The 20,767-nt window shown below is 41.6% G+C and overlaps 1 protein-coding gene across 14 annotated transcripts in view; it reads left to right on the forward strand.

The window, feature by feature from the left end:
• The first annotated feature begins 1,168 nt into the window (after nt 1-1,168).
• FIP1L1 (factor interacting with PAPOLA and CPSF1) overlaps nt 1,169-20,767 on the forward strand; it is a 43,945-nt gene continuing 24,346 nt past the window's right edge. For 5 of the 14 annotated variants that reach the window (XM_060246362.1, XM_060246363.1, XM_060246365.1 and 2 more), the window contains exons 1-10: nt 1,186-1,541; nt 5,932-5,971; nt 7,527-7,584; nt 8,533-8,636; nt 9,219-9,280; nt 9,931-10,038; nt 11,176-11,306; nt 11,595-11,663; nt 14,296-14,405; nt 16,649-16,759. In XM_060246362.1, the coding sequence (XP_060102345.1) occupies nt 1,454-1,541; nt 5,932-5,971; nt 7,527-7,584; nt 8,533-8,636; nt 9,219-9,280; nt 9,931-10,038; nt 11,176-11,306; nt 11,595-11,663; nt 14,296-14,405; nt 16,649-16,759 (881 nt within the window). In that variant the 5' untranslated portion in view covers nt 1,186-1,453. Of the gene's footprint in view, nt 1,542-5,931; nt 5,972-7,526; nt 7,585-8,532; nt 8,637-9,218; nt 9,281-9,930; nt 10,039-11,175; nt 11,307-11,594; nt 11,664-14,295; nt 14,406-16,648; nt 16,760-20,767 lie in introns of all 14 variants that reach the window. The other 9 variants (XM_060246367.1, XM_060246368.1, XM_060246369.1 and 6 more) reach the window with 5 other exon arrangements.

Genomic DNA, 20,767 nt, shown 5'->3' on the forward strand with positions numbered 1-20,767 from the left:
GGATATTTGCTTGAAATTCTGTGCAGATTCATCACAACAGTGCATAGTTACATAATAAAGAATCAAATTGCAGATCTAATCAAATCTGGCAACTTTTATTTCCTTAAAGCTTTTGCTGTGTGATCCTAGGAAATAAGAATAATCAATGGGTAGCTTTGTGTGTTACAACCTTAATTGTCCAAAATGTTAGAAAGGTTGCAGTCAGACTATTTTAGTATACAGAAATAGTAATTATTAATAAAGATGGCCACAATAAATATGAAAAGCAAGAGTCTTTAGTATTTAAATAGTATTTTGAGACTTGAATGACTATGCAGAAGGTCTCAGATTCAATCCTTGGCACCTCTGATTTTAAAAAGGATCAAGTCGTAGGCAATGTGAACAACTTCCACCTCTAACCTCTTGCCAGTCTGAGCAGACAACACTATCCTTAATAGACTAATGGTTTATACCCTGCTTTTCTCCTTAATGGGGACCCAAAGCAGTTTACAAGGTCCCCTCTACGTTCTATCTTCACAACCCTGTGTGATAGTTTGTCTGAGAGTGAATGGCCTAAGGTCATCCAGCCAGCTTTCATACTACAACAGAGATTTGAATCCTGCGTGACCCAAGATCCTAGCCTAGCACTGTAACCCCCTGCACTACGCTAGCCACATGAGTGAGTAATATCAGCTGGCCACTTACAAATCTGACTTGAAACCCCCAGCCCTGTTCTTCCGTGGGTGCAGTCCAAGCCTATAAAATATCAGCAAGAAAGCAGCTTTGGACTTGAGTGGAAGGGGGGCGGGGAAATGCACCCTGACCAATGTTCCCTTTAAGCTGCAGAGTCTTGTGTGCAAAAATTCTTTGTGAGCTATTGGCATTAAAGTTGTGAGCTACTGCATAAAGTATAGTGCTCTGGGGTCATCCTTCCTGAGCTAAGACAAAAAGTGTGTGAGCTGGAGGCTAAGAATCTGTGAGCTAGCTCACACTCACTCAGCTTAGAGGGAACACTGATCCTGACTTGTACGGTCTTTGATAACTTTGGCAGGGTGATATTTTTTGTGCATGGCTTAAATGCAGGGAAACGCACTGAGGTGCGGCCTGTGTTTCCTCGAAAGTAAGCCCACCCCGGGAATCATGGGACCGGCTCTCAAGGGTATCCTCTCAGACTGAAAGCAAAAGGCTTGTTGTCTGTTTGGGCCGCCGCCTCATCCCTGAGGGGGAGCCTCGGAAGTCTGCCCCTTCCTGCGTGTGTCAGTCAGTCACACGGGCGACGGGGGAGGGGAAGCGGCTCCTTGCGGCATGCTCTCCGAGTGCGGGAGGAGGCGGGGAGAGGCATCACTACCGCCGCCGGCCCGTGGACGAGACTGAGAGGGGGGGGAGTCACTGCGGAACGCGCTCCGGCGTAGCGTCGCCGGGCCTTGTTTGTCTAAGGGGGGGGGGGGGGAAAGGGCAGTGGGTGGGAACAGCCATGTCGGCTGGCGGCGAGGTGGAGCGACTGGCGGCGGATCTGAGCGGGGCCGGCGCCGGGGATGAGGAGGAGGAGTGGCTCTACGGCGGTACGGATCTCTTCTCTGCCCCCCCCCCCCATAGGCCCCGTGTGCCTTCCCGCCCCCCTTCCTCGTTCTCCCGCCCCCTGCGGTGGGCCAGGCCGCCTCCTCGGGCTTGCGCGCGGCGGGAAGCGCCTAGGCCCCGGGTTCAAGGCACTCCGTCGCAGGCCGCGCATGGGGCCTACTCTCGCCAGGCCCGGCTTCTCTAGCCCTAGGCATGGCCTGGCCTAGTCCTGTGGCTGACGGTACTCGCCCCCCTCTCCCCCGCGGCCCTTCAGCCTTTCCCCCCCTCTTTAGGGAACTCGGCAGCCCCTTTCTCTCCCCCCCCCCCTTGGGCTTAGGGTTGTTTCTTCGCGGTTGGGGTTTTCGAGTCTTAATTGACACACTGATACTAAGTATTATATTATACTAGGTATTATATTATAGTAATTTTAAAAAAAGTAAATGGAAGTCCCCTGTGTAAGCAGCAGTCGTTTCCGACTCTGGGGTGACGTTGCTTTCACGTTTTCATGGCAGACTTTTTACGGGGGGGTTTGCCATTGCCTTCCCCAGTCCTCTACACTTCCCCCCCCCCCCAGCAAGCCGGGATCTTATTTTACCGACCTCGGAAGGATGGAAGGCTGAATCATACTAATTATCATTATCGTAATACTATTATTAATACTAAATGAATACTATTATTAATACTAAATGAATACGTCCGTGGGAATAAGAAGCATTGCACTTTCGGGGGACTTGATTCCTACCCAGAAGGCGTGTACCTGAACGAGGCAACACCTGTGCACTTTGGCTCGACACTTAAGCCTAATTGAGATTTGGTGCCACAGATTGTTATTTTCGTTTGTAGTCGGCTTTTCTCTCAAAGGGCTTCAGGCAGGGAGCACACATGCCCAGGGTGGCATTGTGAAGGGCCATGCCGCATAATTGTGGGAATATTGTGCTAATTATGACCAATTCCACACTAGACCTTTAATCTTGGTTCATTCCTGTCCCTCCGCAAACAGACATTCTACACCAGAATCATAGAAACCAATTATATGAGGCTATGATTCTGTGATCATAGTATAGAAAATCGGTTTGGGGACAGGGCCTGAACCAGGATTAAAGGTCTAGTGGGGAACTGGCTTTTGTTTTGTAGACTAGTTTGCATTAGGCCTGAGCTGTTGTAGAAGAGAAGGGGCATCTGTTATGGCCAATGCTGAGGCTTTGTCTTTGAGGAAACAGAAGAAATTTATGCCTTAGGCCCATGTTTGACCCCTCCCCATTAAGGCTCTCAAAACTCCACCATCATCATATTGATGCACTTCCTTATGCCCAGTTGATGCAGAGCCGGTAAAAGTTTAAAATATTTTGCATTGTAATTGCAGGGCATGTGATTTCGCTTGTTAAGATAAGGGGAGAGTATTTATAGGTGTCATAATACCATTACATGGCTTATGCTGTACACACAAATCCCAGATTGTGCGCAAGCACAGCAGTGAACACCTCAAGAGAGGTTATGTTGGGTTTCTTGCAACAGTGCTGTTCAGAGCATGATTCAGTTTGGCATGAGCAGTCTGGGGCCCAGATATACTATCCTTAACTTATAGGCTGTTTCAAGATTGGTTATTTGGCCCAGGTTTGGTACTGTAGGGAAGTGAGCTCCCCCCATTCATGCACCTCCAAGGGTTTCTCCAATCTATCTCAAAACCCATTTGTGGTGAGGTTTTTGGAAAGATTGAAGTAAAGCCTGGATGGTTGCTATGTGGGTGAAAATGTTCAAATTTTCCCATCCCACAGCAGCCATTTTCCCTGTTCCTGAAGCAGTCATTCCTGCCCCCAGAACCACAGGCTATCTTTAATAAAGCATGGTGGTTGCTTTTTGTAACATTGTAACAGTTCTCATAGCAAGTTCTCAGAATTCCTAGATTTCATTTAAAGAAAAAAGTCTGTGGCTCCTTTTGTTGCGAAGATATAAGGGGCAAGGTGTTGCTTTATGATTAAGAAGTTAGAGACTTTAAAATGAAAGAGAACTTCCACAGACTGGGTGAGTGGGTGACAATGTGGCAAATGAAGTTCAGTAATTGTAAGATGATGCACATTGGGACAAAAAGAACTGCAACTTCAAGGATAGGCAAATGAGGTCTGAAGTTGTTGAGACTGAGAGAGGAAATGATCTTGGGGTCATAGTGAGTAGCTCAATGAATGTGTCAACCCAGTGTGCAGCAGCCTTGAAAAAGCCAAACTCTATGTTAGGAATTCTTAGAAAAGGGATTGAGAATAGAAAGGCTAATATCGCAATGTGCCCTGATAGATCTATGGTTCAATCTCATTTGGAATACTGTGTACAGTTCTGGTCACTGTATCTCACAAAGCATATTGCTGAGCTGGAAAAGGTACGGAGGAGGGCAACCAAGATGATTAGGAGGTTGGAGCACCTTCACTATGAGGAAAGGCTGAAGAGTCTGGGACTTTTCAGTTTAGGAAAGAGATGACTAAGGAGGAATATGGTAAAGGTTTCTAAAATTATGCATGGGGTAGAGAATTTTTTTCTCCCTCTCCCAAAGTGTTGGACCTTGAGAGCAGCCAGTAAAACTTATGGGCAATAGGTTTAGGACATACAAAAGGAAATACTGTTTTACTCAGTGAGTGATTAAAATGTGGAATTCACTGCCAGAAGATGTAGCGATGACCACAGGAATTAACTTTAAAAGGGGATTAGATCGATTCATGGAGGATAAGTCAGTAGCTACTAGCAATGGTAGCTGAGGGGAGCCTCCACATTCAGAGGCACTAAACCCTTGAATCCCAGAGCCAGGAGGCAGCATCAGGCCTCAGCCTCTGTGCCCTGTTATTGGCTGTCCAAAGGAACTGGTTGACCACTGTGAGAGAGAGCATGCCAGGGTAGGTGGGCTATTGGTATCAGTTCTTATTCTGACAACTGATATAACAAATACATGGGCTGATATAGCGATGTTCAATTGCTGCTGTAGAAAAACCACTTGGAAAAGCCCTGGTTGACCTGAGGGGGTGGTGGTGGATGGTTGCTGCTGGGGGACCGAGTCAGGGAAACTGAGACACCCTCATTGCTGCTGCACTTTATTCACAGCCCTAGCAGCCATGGGGAAACTACACGAACCTGTCCCTGTGTGGAAAATGCTTTAAAATTTAGCTTCAGTGTTCCTCCACAAGTAAGTTTTAAGTTGGTGTGCTTCGTGAATTATCTGCTGAAAAACCAGTAACCATCCCATGGAAAAAGTACCCGTTAGTGAAACGTCTAAGTAATCCAATGATCTACAGTATTTGTCCTACCTGAATATATGATTCAGATTAGCACTGCTGTACTTGTTGTACATCTCCTGTAACCTTTCAAAGCTATATGACATACAGATCAAATGTGTGCCCAGAATGGAGAAAAGCTTTATCTCTTGAATCACTATCAAGTCAGGCATCTGTGAGGAAAGAGAATGTGATACACCAATATGACCATGTCGACCAGTAGATAAAATAGATCTGTTTGTATTCAGGTTTGCTTTTTTTCCTGTGGTAAAATGTCTTCTTGCCTGGTCTAGTATACATATACTTGGAAGTAGATTCTGTATTCACAAAGCGGCATACTCTTAAGTTTGTATAGATAGAATTGCAGCCATATTTAACAAAGTAAACACTGTAGGCACTGAATATCTGACAAAGGGAGATTTGACTCTCAAAAAATATAACCCAGAAATCTTGTTGATATCTAAGGTGCAGTGGAACTCAAATCTAGTGGCAATGAGAATATTTAGTCACTACCTTTTAACTTATACAGACACTACGATGGCTTTGAGTCAGGAATCAATATAAGTTTGCATTAGAGTTTAATTTATTAATAAAAGGCCATTTTGGGACAAAATTTCCTAGTAAGCAACATGCAGTTTATTGTTATGTTTTTCTGGTTGTGCTCCTAAGCCTGCAACATGGGAAACAACTCAACATACTGTTTCCTGCTGCTAAGAAAAATCTAGGGGAAAATTTCACATTTAAGTTGTGTGTTCGTATTGGAGCAGGGCAAGTGGAATAGTGGGTTGAGAAATGCAACAGAGACCTCAGGAAAAAATGGGTTCATGCATTTTTTTAAAAAAGTTCACAAATGCATTTGTTTACATTTATTTATATCCCATTTTTTTCCCCTGATGGGGAAGCAAAGCAGCTTAGAACATTGTTCTTCCATCTTCGGTCATCTTCCAACAATCCTGTAAGCAGTTTTAGGCTGAGAGAATGTGACTGGCCTGTGGTCTTCCAGCAAGCTTCAATGGTAGAATGGGAATTCAAATTCTAATCTGACAGTCTACTAAACCACACAAGCATCAAGTTTTGATTCCAGTTTGTGTCATTGTACTGAGAAACTATAGTTTGTTTATTACTTGTTTGTTTTATATAGATGAAAATGAAGAGGAGAGACCAGAGGAAACACCTGCCAGGTAAGTGTCCTGTCACTTTTGTAATCTTTGTAGTATTGGCTCTGAAACGTGTTAAGAAATATTGGCTGGATTAATTATTTCTTGCTGGCTTGTGTTGCACTAAAAGTTAAAGGTGGATTTATATGTTGTTTTTGTCATTTATTGGGTTGGGGTTGTGTAGCAGGCATTTGTTACTTTAGCTCCAGTATAGATACTTCAGATATTTGCATGAGTAATACATGCAGTATTGTGTGTTTTCCTCATTCTATGCCACTGTAGTGGGCTGTTGCACACTTACTTACAACAGAGCCACAAATTACCACTGATAAATTTGAGGCAGTGATCTTTGGAATTTTTTACTTGTTTCTGGAGCTATCTGACGCTGCATTTCAAAGTGCTATATCAACATTTCACCGTAAATATTAGCAACTATAACATGCACTCTGCTTTATTGAGCAGTGATAGCTCACTGGGTTGGGCACTGGGGAATATCCCAGCTTCCACCACTGTGCATATGGCAGATGATGGAAAGCAGTGCTAGAGCTATACTGCAGCACCACGTAGGTGCGTAGCTGCAGACTGGCAAGTGGAATCCAGGACTAGCTAGTGACATCATCCTGCACTCGATTCAGGTTTCACCAGCCTGCCTGGTGCTGCATCTGTGGCTCTGGCAGCTCACATCACCACCTGGTCTTGCCCACTGGTAAGCAGAAATTCGCAGCGCCTCTTCTCAACTCCCTTAAAATAAACTGAATGTGTTATGTCATTATTGCACATCTGCCTCACATGGCTTATGTCAGTAACTCACAGTTTTACCCTGCCCTTGCTTCAAGGTGATCAGGGTAGTATGCATAATTATCTCCTCCTGTGAGGTGTAGAGAAAATGTCGCAGGCCCAAGGTCACCCAGTGAACTTCGTAAATCTGGTGGAAATTTGAATGTAGATCTCCCCAATCCAAAAAAGACATTAATTAAAAATAGGTACAGTGGCATGGGGTTCTTAGGAAGTAATGGACCTCAGACATAGTTCCCTGGTGCCATCTTCTTCTCATTTTGGGCTCACTGATGGCATTTGGTAACTGGGGGGAAAGGAGCTTTGAGCTGGGCACATGGAATGATCAGCTTGAGAGCCAGTTTGGTGTGGTGGTTAAGTGTGCGGGCTCTTATCTGGGAGAACGGGGTTTGATTTCCCACTCCTCCACTTACAGCTGCTGGAATGGCCTTGGATCAGCCATAGCTATCAAAGGAGTTGTCCTTGAAAGGGCAGCTGCTGTGGGAGCCCTCTCAGCCCCACTCGCCTCACAGGGTGTCTGTTGTGCGGGGAGAAGATATAGGAGATTGTAAGCCGCTCTGAGTCTCTCAGAGAGAAGGGCAGGGTATAAATCTGCAGTCGTCTTCTTACTTTCTGTTAACGGAGGTTTTGCTGGAAGAAAAAAATATTTCTTCTGAAAGACTGTTTTGATTGATGTAGAGGAGGAATAGTTCTTAATGTAATCCTGTTTAAATGTAAATGATTTTCCTTGTGCTTTATCCACCATAATGCCTAATAACTAGTTTACGCTTTCTTATGTTTCAAGTGTGCCACCGCCAACTGGAAATGAAGAAGAGGCTGCTGAAAATGGTGTCGTGAAAACGGTAGTGGTAATAGGAAATATTGTTTCACATAGTGGGAATCTGGACAAACTACTCATAGCTACTGGACTGTAAAGTGTGTTTGATGTTTGATTGTCCATACAAAATAATTAAGCCAGATCAAATATAACAGAATTTGATGGTGTGATTTCTGACATTGTCCTCAACCTAGAGGGCCTGTAATCTTACCCTTTTTCACTGTACTCCTGCTAGTTTTCAGTTCTTAACTCTGGTAATGAATTTATGTTGTTAGATCACAAGCAGAGATTCGTGAAGGGAGGGGATATCTTATCCCTGCTTGCTGCTCCTTGCTGCCATTCTCCCACCTCCTCTGCCTTGTCACCTTTATCCTTCCGCTTTGCTTCTTCCTCCACCTTGCTGCCTCCACCTCTTCCATGCATTTCTCCCCTTACCCTGCTGCTACCTCCTTGCAGCTGCCTTTTGTTTTGCTGCCATTCTCCCACCTCCTCCTCTGCCTTGTCACTTTTATCCTTCTGCTTTGCTTCTTCCTCCACCTTGCTGCCTCCACCTCTTCCATGCATTTCTCCCCTTACCCTGCTGCTACCTCCTTGCAGCTGCTTTTTGATTTGCTGCCATTCTCCCACCTCCTCCTCTGCCTTGTCACCTTTATCCTTCCGCTTTGCTTCTTCCTCCACCTTGCTGCCTCCGTCTCTTCCATGCATTTCTCCCCTTACCCTGCTGCTACCTCCTTGCAGCTGCTTTTTGTTTTGCTGCCATTCTCTCACCTCCTCCTGTGCCTTGTCACCTTTATCCCTTCACTTTGCCGCTGCCTCCACCTCGTCCATGCATTTCTCCCCTTACTCTGCTGCTCCCTCCTTGCAGCTGCTTTTGGTTTGTTGCCTCCGTTTCTTCTCAGTATGGGAAGCACTAAAGTTAATTTTTCTAGTGACCGAATTACAGGTAATGTCTAATAACATTATTTTCTTGTAGAAAGTGACAGAGGCTGAGGATGATAGCGACAGCGACAGTGATGATGATGAAGATGACGTTCAGGTCACAATAGGAGATATTAAAACAGGAGCCCCCCAGTATGGGTAAGTTTCTGGATGGCATTAAAGAACCTGGGTTTCATGGATCACCACTAAGTCACACAAGTTAATAGCCATTTTCTGGTTATCCATGATAGGTAACAGTTGCCTCTAGTCAGAAAATGTGTAAACCGGAAGAGAGTCAGGTCGATTTAAATATTTCAGAACAAAGTTGGAGTCCACTAGCACCTTTAAGACCAACACAATTTTATTCACAATGTAAGCTTTTGTATGCTAAAAGCACGCGTCATCAGACAACAGTATGGGATGGATGACTAGAATTCATGTGTTTTTGAGTGAGTGTGAAGGAGTGAAAGAGAGAAAGAAAGAATGTCCCAAGAGGAAATTATTTAGCACTCGTACAACACATTTTTAAACAATTCATATGACTGAGTTGTCTTTAGAGAGCTTTAAAATAAAATTTTAATTTTCTGTCATGTTTTAATTTTGGTAATCAGTGTTTGTGCTGGAAATGCAAGTGAGTAATTACCTACAAATATTAGATTTGGTTTCCGAGGTAAATAATGGAGCCAGGGTTGACTACTGTAAACCTTGCTCTGATCTCCGTTTGCTATATCTCTGTTTTAGGTATGGTGCAGCACCTGTGAATCTCAACATCAAAACTGGAGGACGTTCATATGGATCCTCCGGTAAGCAACTTCTATTCCTATTATAGAAATGGGGCAAAAGATACACTTTCTGTTCATTGGAGTGAAACTAGTTTGGTGAAGCCCTGTGGCTCAGTAATCAAGCACCTGCTTTTCAGGTGGCCCCTGTGCTTCCAGTTGAATGACTTCGATAATAAGTGATATGAAAAACTTCTGCTTGAGACCATAAAGAACCACAGGCAGTCAGAGTAGGTACTACTGACCCTGGTAGACCAGTGGTATGATTTTTGTGTGAATACTAAATAGGGGAAGCATGTATACAGAAATAGGAATACCTTCATTTTAGTCTTTTCACAAGAAGGTATGGCAGGTTGTAGTTCCACTCCTTTTAGACTCTCATGTGTCATGTGAAGTAGTTTATGCTAAGATTGTTTTGCCAGGAGACCCAGTGAAAGTTATGTCTGAGGTCTTCCCCGTTGAAACTCTGTATTGGCCTTAAGGCTTGAACATTAAACCATCAATTTTATTCATCTGCCCTGATTTCTCTGTAATTAATTGATTGTATCCGTTGATATGGCAAGTGTTGTAAATGTCCTAGCACTGTAGTAGTAAATAGTTTTAAATTCTGATGTTAGAAGTGTTTTTCTTCTTCTTTATATTAAGTAAAATTAATGTTTAATGTTTCTTGATAGGTGCAAAAGTGAAAGGGGTTGACCTTGATGCACCAGGAAGCATTAATGGTGTCCCACTACTAGAAGTTGACTTAGATTCCTTTGAAGATAAACCTTGGAGAAAACCAGGTAAGAAATCCTTGGACTGAAACTTTGATTACTCTAGAATAGAAGTAGGCAACCCCTGGCATGTGTGCCAGTAGTGGCGTACCAGGGCATGTTGATTGGGACCTGCAGCCAGATCTGTACAAGCAGTCGAGGAATTGGCACCTTTGCTGAGATCAGCAGCAGAGGATGCAACAGGCGTGACTTGTGCCCATCATTACCCCTAAGACCTGTACAGTTACCAGCAAAGCTTGAAGTGAATCCTTGAAATTCTGGCATCTTCAGTGGGGCTTGTTATGGTCCAAGCATGGCTAGACAACAACACCCCCCCATCCCCGTTTAGCTTGCCAGCATCTTCACAGATAGATGTTGGATTTTTTTCCTCTGTATTTGAACCAGAAGGGGTTGCCTGCTAATAATCTTGCTAGTGAAATTATATTGGTGAATTAAAATAAAGTTATCACAAACACAGGGAGCAATGGAAATACTTAACCATATGATTAAGAAGCTAAGAGTGCTGCCTTAAGCAGAGTTACATCCATCTAAGCTCATTGGTTTTGATTGGGTTGGAGGGGGCATAACTTTGCTTAGGATAAGCTGTGAATTGTTAATTCTTGTAAACAGTTGAATTTTGATCTGAGAACAAACATTCGATAGCAAGCCTAACTACCATATGGGTGGCCACCTGCAATTCTATGGTAGTGAATTGTGGTTTGCAGTTCCAGCATAGCTAGGACATGATCAAGGGGGTTTTGTTTGTTTGTTTGTTTTGTTTTTGAGGCAAGGGAGCACGCTAAAATTAGTCAAATTGTGAATTTTGAAATTCTGAAATATAGGCACTTACTATTGGAAGCTGCAAGTATGTGCAGTCTGGACAGATGACTTTTCAGAATGGATCTTCAGTTATGTTTCACTTAAAATCATTGCCTCCCAGGACTTGTACAGCTACCAGCAAAACTCGAAGCAAATCCTTGAAATGTGGACAGATTCGCTGGGACTTGTCATGGTCTGGACAAGTGACTTTTTAGAATGGTTCTTCAGCTATGTTTCACTTAAGATCAGTATCTAGAGATCATGGAAGCAGGAGGGCTGGGTTCTTTCCCTTTTCCTGTGCCGGTGGTATTGAATTCCTAGATTGTTTATCTCCCTCTCTCCTTTAAGGTGCCGACCTTTCAGATTACTTCAATTATGGGTTTAATGAAGACACCTGGAAAGCATACTGTGAGAAACAAAAGAGGATACGCATGGGACTTGAAATTTTACCTGTTACCTCAACTACAAATAAAATTACGGTAATAAATAGAATCTGTGGTGTACCATAATATGGAAATACCTTTCCCTCCTGAAGCTGGCATAGTACCATGTCCACAGTGAGTGTTAGAAGTCCTTGTGTGGTTCAAAGCTCGTACCTTTTTTTCCTGTCCTCATCATTCAGAACCTTTGCTCCATTTCTTTGTTGACTTTGTGTTTATAGTGTGGAACCACCAAGCTACAACTAGCTTGTAACCTGTTGTTAGTTGTAATGTAGCCCATCAGTCCATAATGTGGTATTTTAATGGGCAATGTGTTATTTAACTTAGGCCGAAGACATTGCTATGGAAGTAACACCAGGGGCAGAGATTCCAGATGGCAGATACAATCTTTTGAAGGTGAATGTTGGTAAACTTTCCTTAGTCACTCTAATTCCTGTTTGCCATTTCACTTCCAAGAGCTGAGTCCAAGCAGAAGTGGACATTGCTTTTTTTTTACAAGTGTTTTGATATATCGTCTCGATTTGTTGCATGTAAAATTCTGTAATTTATCTGCTGTTGCAAGCCTGTGTTTCTACACCCTAATTTACTAATTATTGCTGTTGCGGCTATGTAATCTTCAAATGCTCCATTCTTTTAGTAAGATAAACTGTTATTTGAAGGGAGTGTTGTTTAATGTGAGTTTAGATCTATCTTTGTTCTGTCCAGTAATTGTTCTGAGCATGGTCTGATTGGTCAAGCAGTCGGATTAACATCTGTTTTCGTCTAAATCAGGAATGACCTGTTTCTCTATTCAAGAATCTGTGTTGGGGGGCGGGGTGAGGGCATTATTTTCTTCAGACACTGTTTCAGGGGTCAGAAAAATAAGTTTGGCATCACCTAGTCGTAAAGGCAGGAGTCTGAAGTCAATATCTGTGGTTTCCATTGACATCTCACCCTTTCAGGAATTCATGGAGAACTTGAGAAGTGTTGGAGTCTCAGTACTAAGTTTACACTGAAATTTGGAGGCACTGGGAATCAGCAAGACATTTCTCTGCTTCCAAGTGCTTTCATAGCCCATGTCAAAGTCAGAAACAAGATCCTGACTCTTCTCTGTGCGTGCTGGAAGGTTCAGGGAAAGGAAGTTTGTCCCTTCAAGCCAGCACCAAGTGAGAAGACACTATTCCTGAATTCTGTGCCTTGGGTGAAAAACTTGTGGAAGGAGTTTTTTTTACTTTTTTACTTCATGCTGGGTTAAGTATAGGTGGCCGCTATGGTTATATATATTGAGTGGTCTAAAAATATGTGATAACTGAGGTATGTTTTGTGAAAAGCTCAAGAGCTGGGATGACAGTAGTGCTTTGCCTTGCATGATATGGCACTATCTAAAATACGTAAGATGCCCATAGAAGATAGTTGCTGCTTTCTTATGTAGTGACTCTTGGAACAACTTTTTTCTGTAAATATACCTTAATTTGATCTCATAGGGCCACAAGGAGTAGTACTGAGCCGTAAGATGAAGTTGGCCTATGGACCTCTAGTTGTCAATCCATATTTTGTACAGCTGTTTGATATTCTGTTTTGTTCTCAAATCTGTTTCTGTCCTCTCCCCACTGTGGATGGGTTTTCCCCCATATGTAGTAAGTTGGAACTATTTCATACCTGTACAGTTCAGAACTAAAGAGCAATATAAGCTAAAGCTCCATGGGACTGAGTGGTGTTCCTGTTCAGTGACTCATTACAAGAGGGCAGTAGGTGAATTATTTAGAAGTTTGTATTTGTATTCCAAAATATAAAATTGAAAATTGTAAACTGATTTGATACTGCTTTTTTATCGCAACTTTCCTCCAAGAAACTCACATAAGCATTTCCATATCAAAATAATCTTGAATGGTACTGATTTGCCCTAAGCCACTCCATGATTTTCATAAGAACTGGAGTTTTAATTTGGGTTCCCTATGTTCAGGTCAAACACTGTACACTGTCATGGCTGTCTGTGCACATTAGTAGACCCTAGTGTGTTCTGGATACATAACTTCTTAGAATTCCATGTTGACATCATACACATAAAGTTGCATTGTACTGAATCAGGCGATAGGTCCATCAAGGTCAGTATTGAGAGTGGCTCTCCAGGGTAGAGGTCTTTCACATCACCCTACTGCCTAGTCATTTTAACTGGAGATGTCGAGCATTGAAGCTGAGATGCTAAGCATTGAACTTGAAACCATCTACATGCAAAGCAGATGTTCTGCTACTGAGCCATGACCTGTCCGCGGATTGTGGAGTTTTGCATCAACTTTATCTGGTGATAAGGCTGCAGCTTTTTCCATGATTCTGTTCTGATATATGCTCTTCATGCTTTTATAACAATGAGGGTTAGAGTGCAATGTGTTATCTTTGCAGTGGAGGATTCCTGGAAGAGCACCAGTATGCCATTGTGGTAGCATGTGTAGTGGTGAGGTTATCAATCCTGATCTTAAATGTGCTGGATGACATCATTACAGTACTATCAGGTCTTCTCTCCCCCCTCCCCCTTTTCTGGCTCATGGGAAGTGAGCTGTGACCATGTACCCTTGAATTAGGGCAAGTGTTCTGCTTGTCGTGATCTTAAATGGCATTGCAGACAACAACAATAGCATTGCTAAGTCCTGTTCAGAGACAGAAGTTCCCACTTTCAGAAGGCAACTTTGGCTCCAGGTCATAATATGACATTTGATGGAATAAGCAACCAAAAATGTTTTAGAAATTGTGGATTATTATTTCTTTTAATTTTATATAAAATTTAAATTTTGTTCCAACTAGTTTGGTATAGCAATTGAGTGTCATACTAGGAGCTGGGAGGCTCACGTTTGAATCCCACTGGAAGCTTGGTAGTGATTTCAGGTCAGTCACATACACTCAGCCCAGCTTATCTCATTGGATTGTCATGGGGACAAAATGGAGGCGAGGAAAGTGATGTAAGCTGCTTTGGGTCCACATTGGGGAGAAAGGTGGAGGGTAAATGAAGTAAATAGATCTAGACTGTTCTAACGCAGAAACTTTTATTCTGAAGGTACAGCAGGGCAGAACTGGGAATGTGGAGAAAGAAATATCCCTGCCACCAACCAAAGCTGAATTTACGTCTCCTCCACCATTATTCAAAACAGGAATCCCATCAAACAGGTCAGTTGGGCAGTCTTATTTTCAAGCTGTTTTGTTAAGTTGGAGAGAAGTAATGTTTGTCATCTTCTTCTAAAGGCATATTTATATAGATATGTAAAATTTAACAGTCAAAGTTAGTATAAAGTAATAAAATCCAATACTGGGAGTTTTTTGGCATGAACAGTGGTAGGAAAATGAAAACTTTAGTTCTTTGTTTTATGTGTCTGTGCTTGATAAGATGGAAGTAGATGCAGAACTCTGAGGATTGTTGCACTTTTGTGTGTTAGTAAAGGTTGGCAGCCATTTAGAGTCTTCTGATCCTTAATTCATCTTCTAGTGTTTTGTATACTGACTTGTAAATATGTGAATAAATTTTTGTAACTTCATATCTGAGGACTGATTAGCAGAACAGATATGTTGTGTTTTTTGCTTCATCCTATTTGTCCCTTTGCATTTAACAAGGTTTTTGCCTGAATTGGAATAATTTGTTCAGGTTAAGCTTGTATCTAAAGCCTGCCTTGCACTCAAAATTACTTCATTTTTAATTTCAGATGCCAATGTGCCCTTACTTTTGCATTGTGTGATACTCCACAAGGCTGTAAAAAATATGATCCAATGAGATGAGCACAATCCTGAATGTTTGAAGAATTCCCTTTAGTTGTAACTTTTTGATGCTTTTCCTTTTCTGTTAGCCATTTGCAAATTTTATGCAGGAATTTTAAAAGGAGGACATACCAGTGATACTTGATTTGCCGTAGATTAACTCTTTAAAATAAGTTCTGTTTTAAATTTATATAGATTAAATTTATATATTAATTATATATAAAAATAAAAATGGTTGTTTATTTAAAATGCTAGAACTCACTCATCTTTCATTCATAAAATATAAAAACATAGGTTAGAACTACTTGTGAAAAAGAAAGAAAAGAAAACTAAGATTTTAAAAGATCCTATCAGCTCTCATGCCAATCAGTTTCTCACAACATAAACCAAATTTCAGTGATGAAAATACTGCTATGTTGCATGCTACTTGTTGCATGTGCTCTTTCACAAATATGTGTCTGCAGCCAGCTGGATTTGATCTTTGGTAAAGGAAATTTTTTTTATTACTAGCTTATGTGGAATAGATATTTTGAGGCCTGTGTCGTCCTCCCCTATTTCCATAGCTTGTTTCATTTGTTTTGGGATTTTTGATTTTGCTGGCATTCAAATAAGTCAGCTGTTCATGTGGGAGAGTAATTTGATTACTGATGAGGTGTTCTGTCAAGTAGCGCACAGCCCAGTCCTTTGCATGTTTAGTCAGGTATTAGCTCCGTTGAGTTCAGTGGAATTTTCTCCCACCCAAGTGTGCACAGAATTGCAGCCCAGATTTCACTAATCTTGAATGAGAGGCTGCTTTCTATATGTTTTGCTGTTGTCATAGAAATTATTGGCCACTATTCTGCACGTGTGATCAGCTTCTTTACAGTTGGCAACACTGGGAAAAATAGAGCAAAAGAAGAGAGTCATTTAGTTGAGAGAGCATCATTGTGTGATTTTTTTTTAAAAAGGTTAGTTTTGGATAGAGGCAGAGCTGAAGTGCCACAGGAGAGACTTTAGAGGTGAAAGCGCTAAACTTTTGGTTTATGTTTTCTGCATTTATACTAGATGAATAATTTGAAATACACTGTTTTGTGTAGGCTGGAAAATCTTGTGTTTCTAGAGGATGACAATTTTCAATAAGGTTCTGAAAACAAAGGGCACATTAGTAAAGCTGAGGACTGTGAAATTATTAGCTTTGGAGCATTAGCAATGTGTATTTGTTTAATGTACTTAGAGATACAGTTAGTAGTGTGGGTTTTATAGCATTCGTGTTGCTTCCTTCCTTGTATATGATCTATTCAAAAGTTGTGGTTACTTTTATGGAATATGGGGACAACTTTTTCAGTATAGTGTTTGTTATGCATGATACCATGGTTTTTTGGTAGAGCTTTAGACTTGCTCCTTGTTCTTCATCCATATAATCAAGAAAATTTAATACAGCAGGACTGTAAATATAAAATGATTTTAAATTTGATCAGTAAAGCAGACTGTATATGCTAACATTATACATTAATAGCTATAGTATCTCATTTGTTGTACTCCTGCTGCCAGTTGGTGCTGGGAAGTGAATAGAGGGTGGGGGGAAGACTAAGGTGATAAAGGTGCAAAAAGAAAAAAATCTCTGAAAACAAGAAAAGGTAGAAACATAAGAAAAGAGAGACCTGGAAAATTTATCTTGCCAGAAACAGCGCCTCGTCTCAGTCGCAGACAAGCACTGCTACCAGAAAAGTCAGTTCAGGCATCGGGAAGTGGCAGGAACGATATGGGCGGGCTGAATCGCCTGAACTTGCAAGGTAAGAAATATTTTAAAGGATGTGATCCTTTTCTTATTGTGATGCCAGTTTTATCATCAGTGAGATAATATCCCCACAGATATTTTTGAAAATGTTACCTGGGCAAGTCTGCTGTACGGCATTCTTAACGTCAGTACATGGCCTCAAAATGCAGTGCGTCCCTCCACCCCCACCTCTCAAATACTGGCTTTGTAGCTGTCACATTAAAATAGGCCCATTGCAAGAGGGTGCATAACTATATGTACATTGTTGGGATTTAGAGTGCAGTAACTGGCTTGGTAAAGGTGGTGTGGTGGGTTTCTCACCCTCATTCACAGTTCTTAATTATCTGCTTAATTCTTCATCCATCTTTCTCCTATGATGAAATCATCTTTGAACAGAGGCATTCAAAGCACAACAGGGTTTTGCATTTAATAACAGACTTCACTACCTATAAAGTGGTTTGTAAAATTAACTCCAAAAATCCAAAGCATAGATTCCAGGCAGAACCTTCCTCTCAGCCTTCTTCTAGCCTTATTAACTCTGTTAGGTGTGCAGCCCCTCTGCCTCCTAAGCTCATTGTTGACTAGGTAGGCCTGCTTGGCGGCATCTTGTGGGGTTAGAAGTGCATTTCAAGAGTCCATGTCTCTGCTTTCAGACTGTCCTGCCAATGGAAATGACAGTTACTTGGCCGCTTTTTGAAATAAAGTTTTATATTGTAATATAGTCTTAGCCTTAAGTATGTGTATGGTATACATACATATGTGGTATACTTAAGTACGGATTCTCAGGTGATTTTAAAATAGAATCAAATGAACCTGAGAAAAGAAATTAGACATGCCTATTTTCTGGATTTGTAGCCCAAGCTACCCTGTAGTTTTGAAATCATGGAAATACATAACAATGCATTTTGCAAAGACAGCCAGTGTGGAATAGTGGTTAGAATGTCATTCTGGGAGAATTCAGGATCAAATCCGCCCCTCCATCCTAGAAGCTTGCTGGTGACCTTGGGCTAGTCACACACTCTCAGCCTTACCTACCTCACAGGACTGTTGTAACAAAATGGAGGAGAGGAGAACAATGTGAGCTGCTTTGGGTCCCCCCGGGAAGAGAAAGGTAGAGTATAAATGAATATATAAATAACAGTGCACATACAGATTAAGAATGACAAGTGGTAAAGAAACTGGGTAATTTTACTTGTACCTTTTGAAATTTAATAAAAACTGTCAAAAAAAAATCCTGCCACAAACTTTGCCGCTGACTTGTACCTAACACCCCATTTTTCCGGAATAGTTCACATCTATTCACAGTAGATAATGGTTGGAGATTATAAACAAGCATCACACTTATGGAAGAGCTGGATTTTCCGGAAGAAAATATTGCTTTTGCTTTCAGACAAATTTTAAGCAGTAGAAGAAATGCATTGTTATTTACTAAATTATTTGTGTACTATTTTTCAACAAGTTTTCAAAACAACTAATAAATTTAAACATACATAAAATACTATTTAAGAGACAGCTGCAGTGGCAAAGTTGTCATCCACTCACCAAATAGCCAGTGGAGAACTAAAAACTAGATCAGTTCCGAGAGGAAGCAGTTACTGCCCAGCAAACAGTGAACAATGAAGAAAATAGGCAGATTTCTCCTGGGAGAGAATATCATCATCATGCCATTACCCCAAATTCCAATTTTTTTGCATCTTGAATAGTGAAGGGCCCCATAACGGGCTTTGGATATTGGGGGATGTATGGCAGGAGGCATTCTTTCATGATGACTGGTCACAAATTGTTGAAGGCTTTGATGATCAAAACCAGTACATTGAATCTGGCATAGAAACAAAGATATTGCCAGCTTGTCACAGGCTTGATTCATTGAGCTTCAGTGACTAACATAGCTGCCACATTCTGAGCCATTTGGTGTTCCCAAGAGCTCTTCAAAGGAGCAGCACATTATGGTAATCCCATCTGGTCTGGATATCTAAACGCAGTAAAGGCTTCAAAAGCTGCGTACCCAGTTCTTAAGAACAGATTGTGATCTTACAGTTCAGGTGAAGCACCAGCTGACAAAAGGTCTATAATGACTCAATTAAGTTTGAGTTAGTTCGCCCCAGACCAGTCCATCACTACTCTAAAGCACTGGTTCATAACTTCTACAGCCGTCAAAGAATTTGGTGGGAGAAGAAAGGTGTCATCTGTATAAGGATGATACATGTGCTGCAATCTTGAGATGCCCTTCTCCAGAAGTTGCATTCAGATATTAAGATAGGAGACAAGAGATCCTCAAGGCTCCCCACGTTCCACAAGCCATGGGTTGCATCACCAATCTCCTAGAAAAGCCCTGGAGCAGACTCAAAGAACAGAGCACCAAAATATAGTATCACTGCCTAAGCTGCCTAAGAAGGACATTGCAGTCCATGGTATCAAAGCTGTTGTGAGGCCCAGGTGTTTTGCTTTCCTTTGGGCAGAGAGCAGAGGTCACTGCGGGAGTGGAGGGTAGTAGTACATTTTCTGAGTTGTGCAGGGGGTTGGACTCCATGACCTTTGATGTCTCTTCCAGTTCTATTTTTCTATGTAAATATGGATTTTATTCGTCTGCAGACTTATGTAAATCTAAAGTGATACAAGTATATAAATTTCATCTATTAGGATACTTTTAATCTTTAAGTCTTCAGTAGCTGGGGTATTTTTGTAACAAAAATTGAGTCCAGTAGCACCTTAAAGACTAAGAATTTTCCAGTGTATAAACTTTCATGAGTCAAAGCTCACTTCATGAGATACAATATTTCTGTCATTCTTACAGTTGCTTTTGTTTGTGTAGTAATGATGATGCTGGTCTCCATTTTTTCTCTTTCTTTAAGTCCAAGTAATATATGTTGGTTTGGAGTTTAGGTTGCAGTTCCTACTCTGATTATTTAAAATGGGGCTTATTTCCAGATAGGAATTTTGTTATTCATTGTGTTTAGAGCATTATTTGTCATTCTCTTAAGTTTTGACAGCTTGTGCTGGTTCTTTGGGATTGTTTGGCCCATTTATCCCTGTGTGTTGTAGGCCATGGTATTAGTTTCTTATCTTTAGACCAGGGGTGACCAAACATAACATAAGAGCCACACAGAATAAATGCCAGATGTTTGAGAGCCACAAGACATGAACAAATATTACAAACATGTCTTTATTAACACTCGATACTTTCTTTGTACAAAAAACATAAAATACATATGCACTTTACAACAAGACCATGCTAGAAGGAGATTTAAAACAAACAGACCAGAAGCTGGGAATAACAGTCCCCATAAGAGCAGCATGGGGAAAGGTTAGGGAATGATTTTTTTGCACCAGCGGGAGAAGGAAACACTCAGGTACCATATAAATCTTATCACCATTTGCATTATAATGCATCTCTCTTTGCCTTGACACCAAGGTTAGTAAATATTTATTTATTTTATTTATATCCTGCCCTCCCTGCCGAAGCAGGCTCAGGGCGACTAGCAGCATAAAATCTCACAAACAATTGAATGAATAAGTATTAAAATTACACATTCAGTAATAAAACAGATATTCAACTATTAAAACAGAATATTGAGTTGGTGCTATTCCGGTGGCGATGGCCTTCTTCCACTTCTCTTAAATACCGGTGCCGAGTCAATTAAATGCCAGCCGGAAGAGGACAGTCTTGCAGGCCCTGCGGAATTTCACAAGGTTCTGCAAGGCCCTCACTTCATCTGGCAGTTGGTTCCACTAGCGGGGGGTTACAATTGAGAAGGCCCTGTCTCTGGTTGATTTCAATCGGGCCTCCTTCAGCCCGGGGATTACTAATAGATTTTGTGGTCCCGATCTGAGTACTCTCTGGGGAACATGTGGGGAGAGACAGTCCCTAAGGTAGGCAAGTCCTAGGCCATATAGGGCTTTAAACGTAATAACCAGCACCTTGTAATGAATCTGGTATACTATTGGCAACCAGTGCAGTTCCCACAATCCCAGCTGAATGTGCTCCCACCTGGGGAGCCTCAATAGCAGCCGGGCGGCCGCGTTC

The sequence above is a fragment of the Heteronotia binoei genome, chromosome 9 (genome assembly GCF_032191835.1).
Source record: "Heteronotia binoei isolate CCM8104 ecotype False Entrance Well chromosome 9, APGP_CSIRO_Hbin_v1, whole genome shotgun sequence".
Taxonomy (NCBI): domain Eukaryota; kingdom Metazoa; phylum Chordata; class Lepidosauria; order Squamata; family Gekkonidae; genus Heteronotia; species Heteronotia binoei.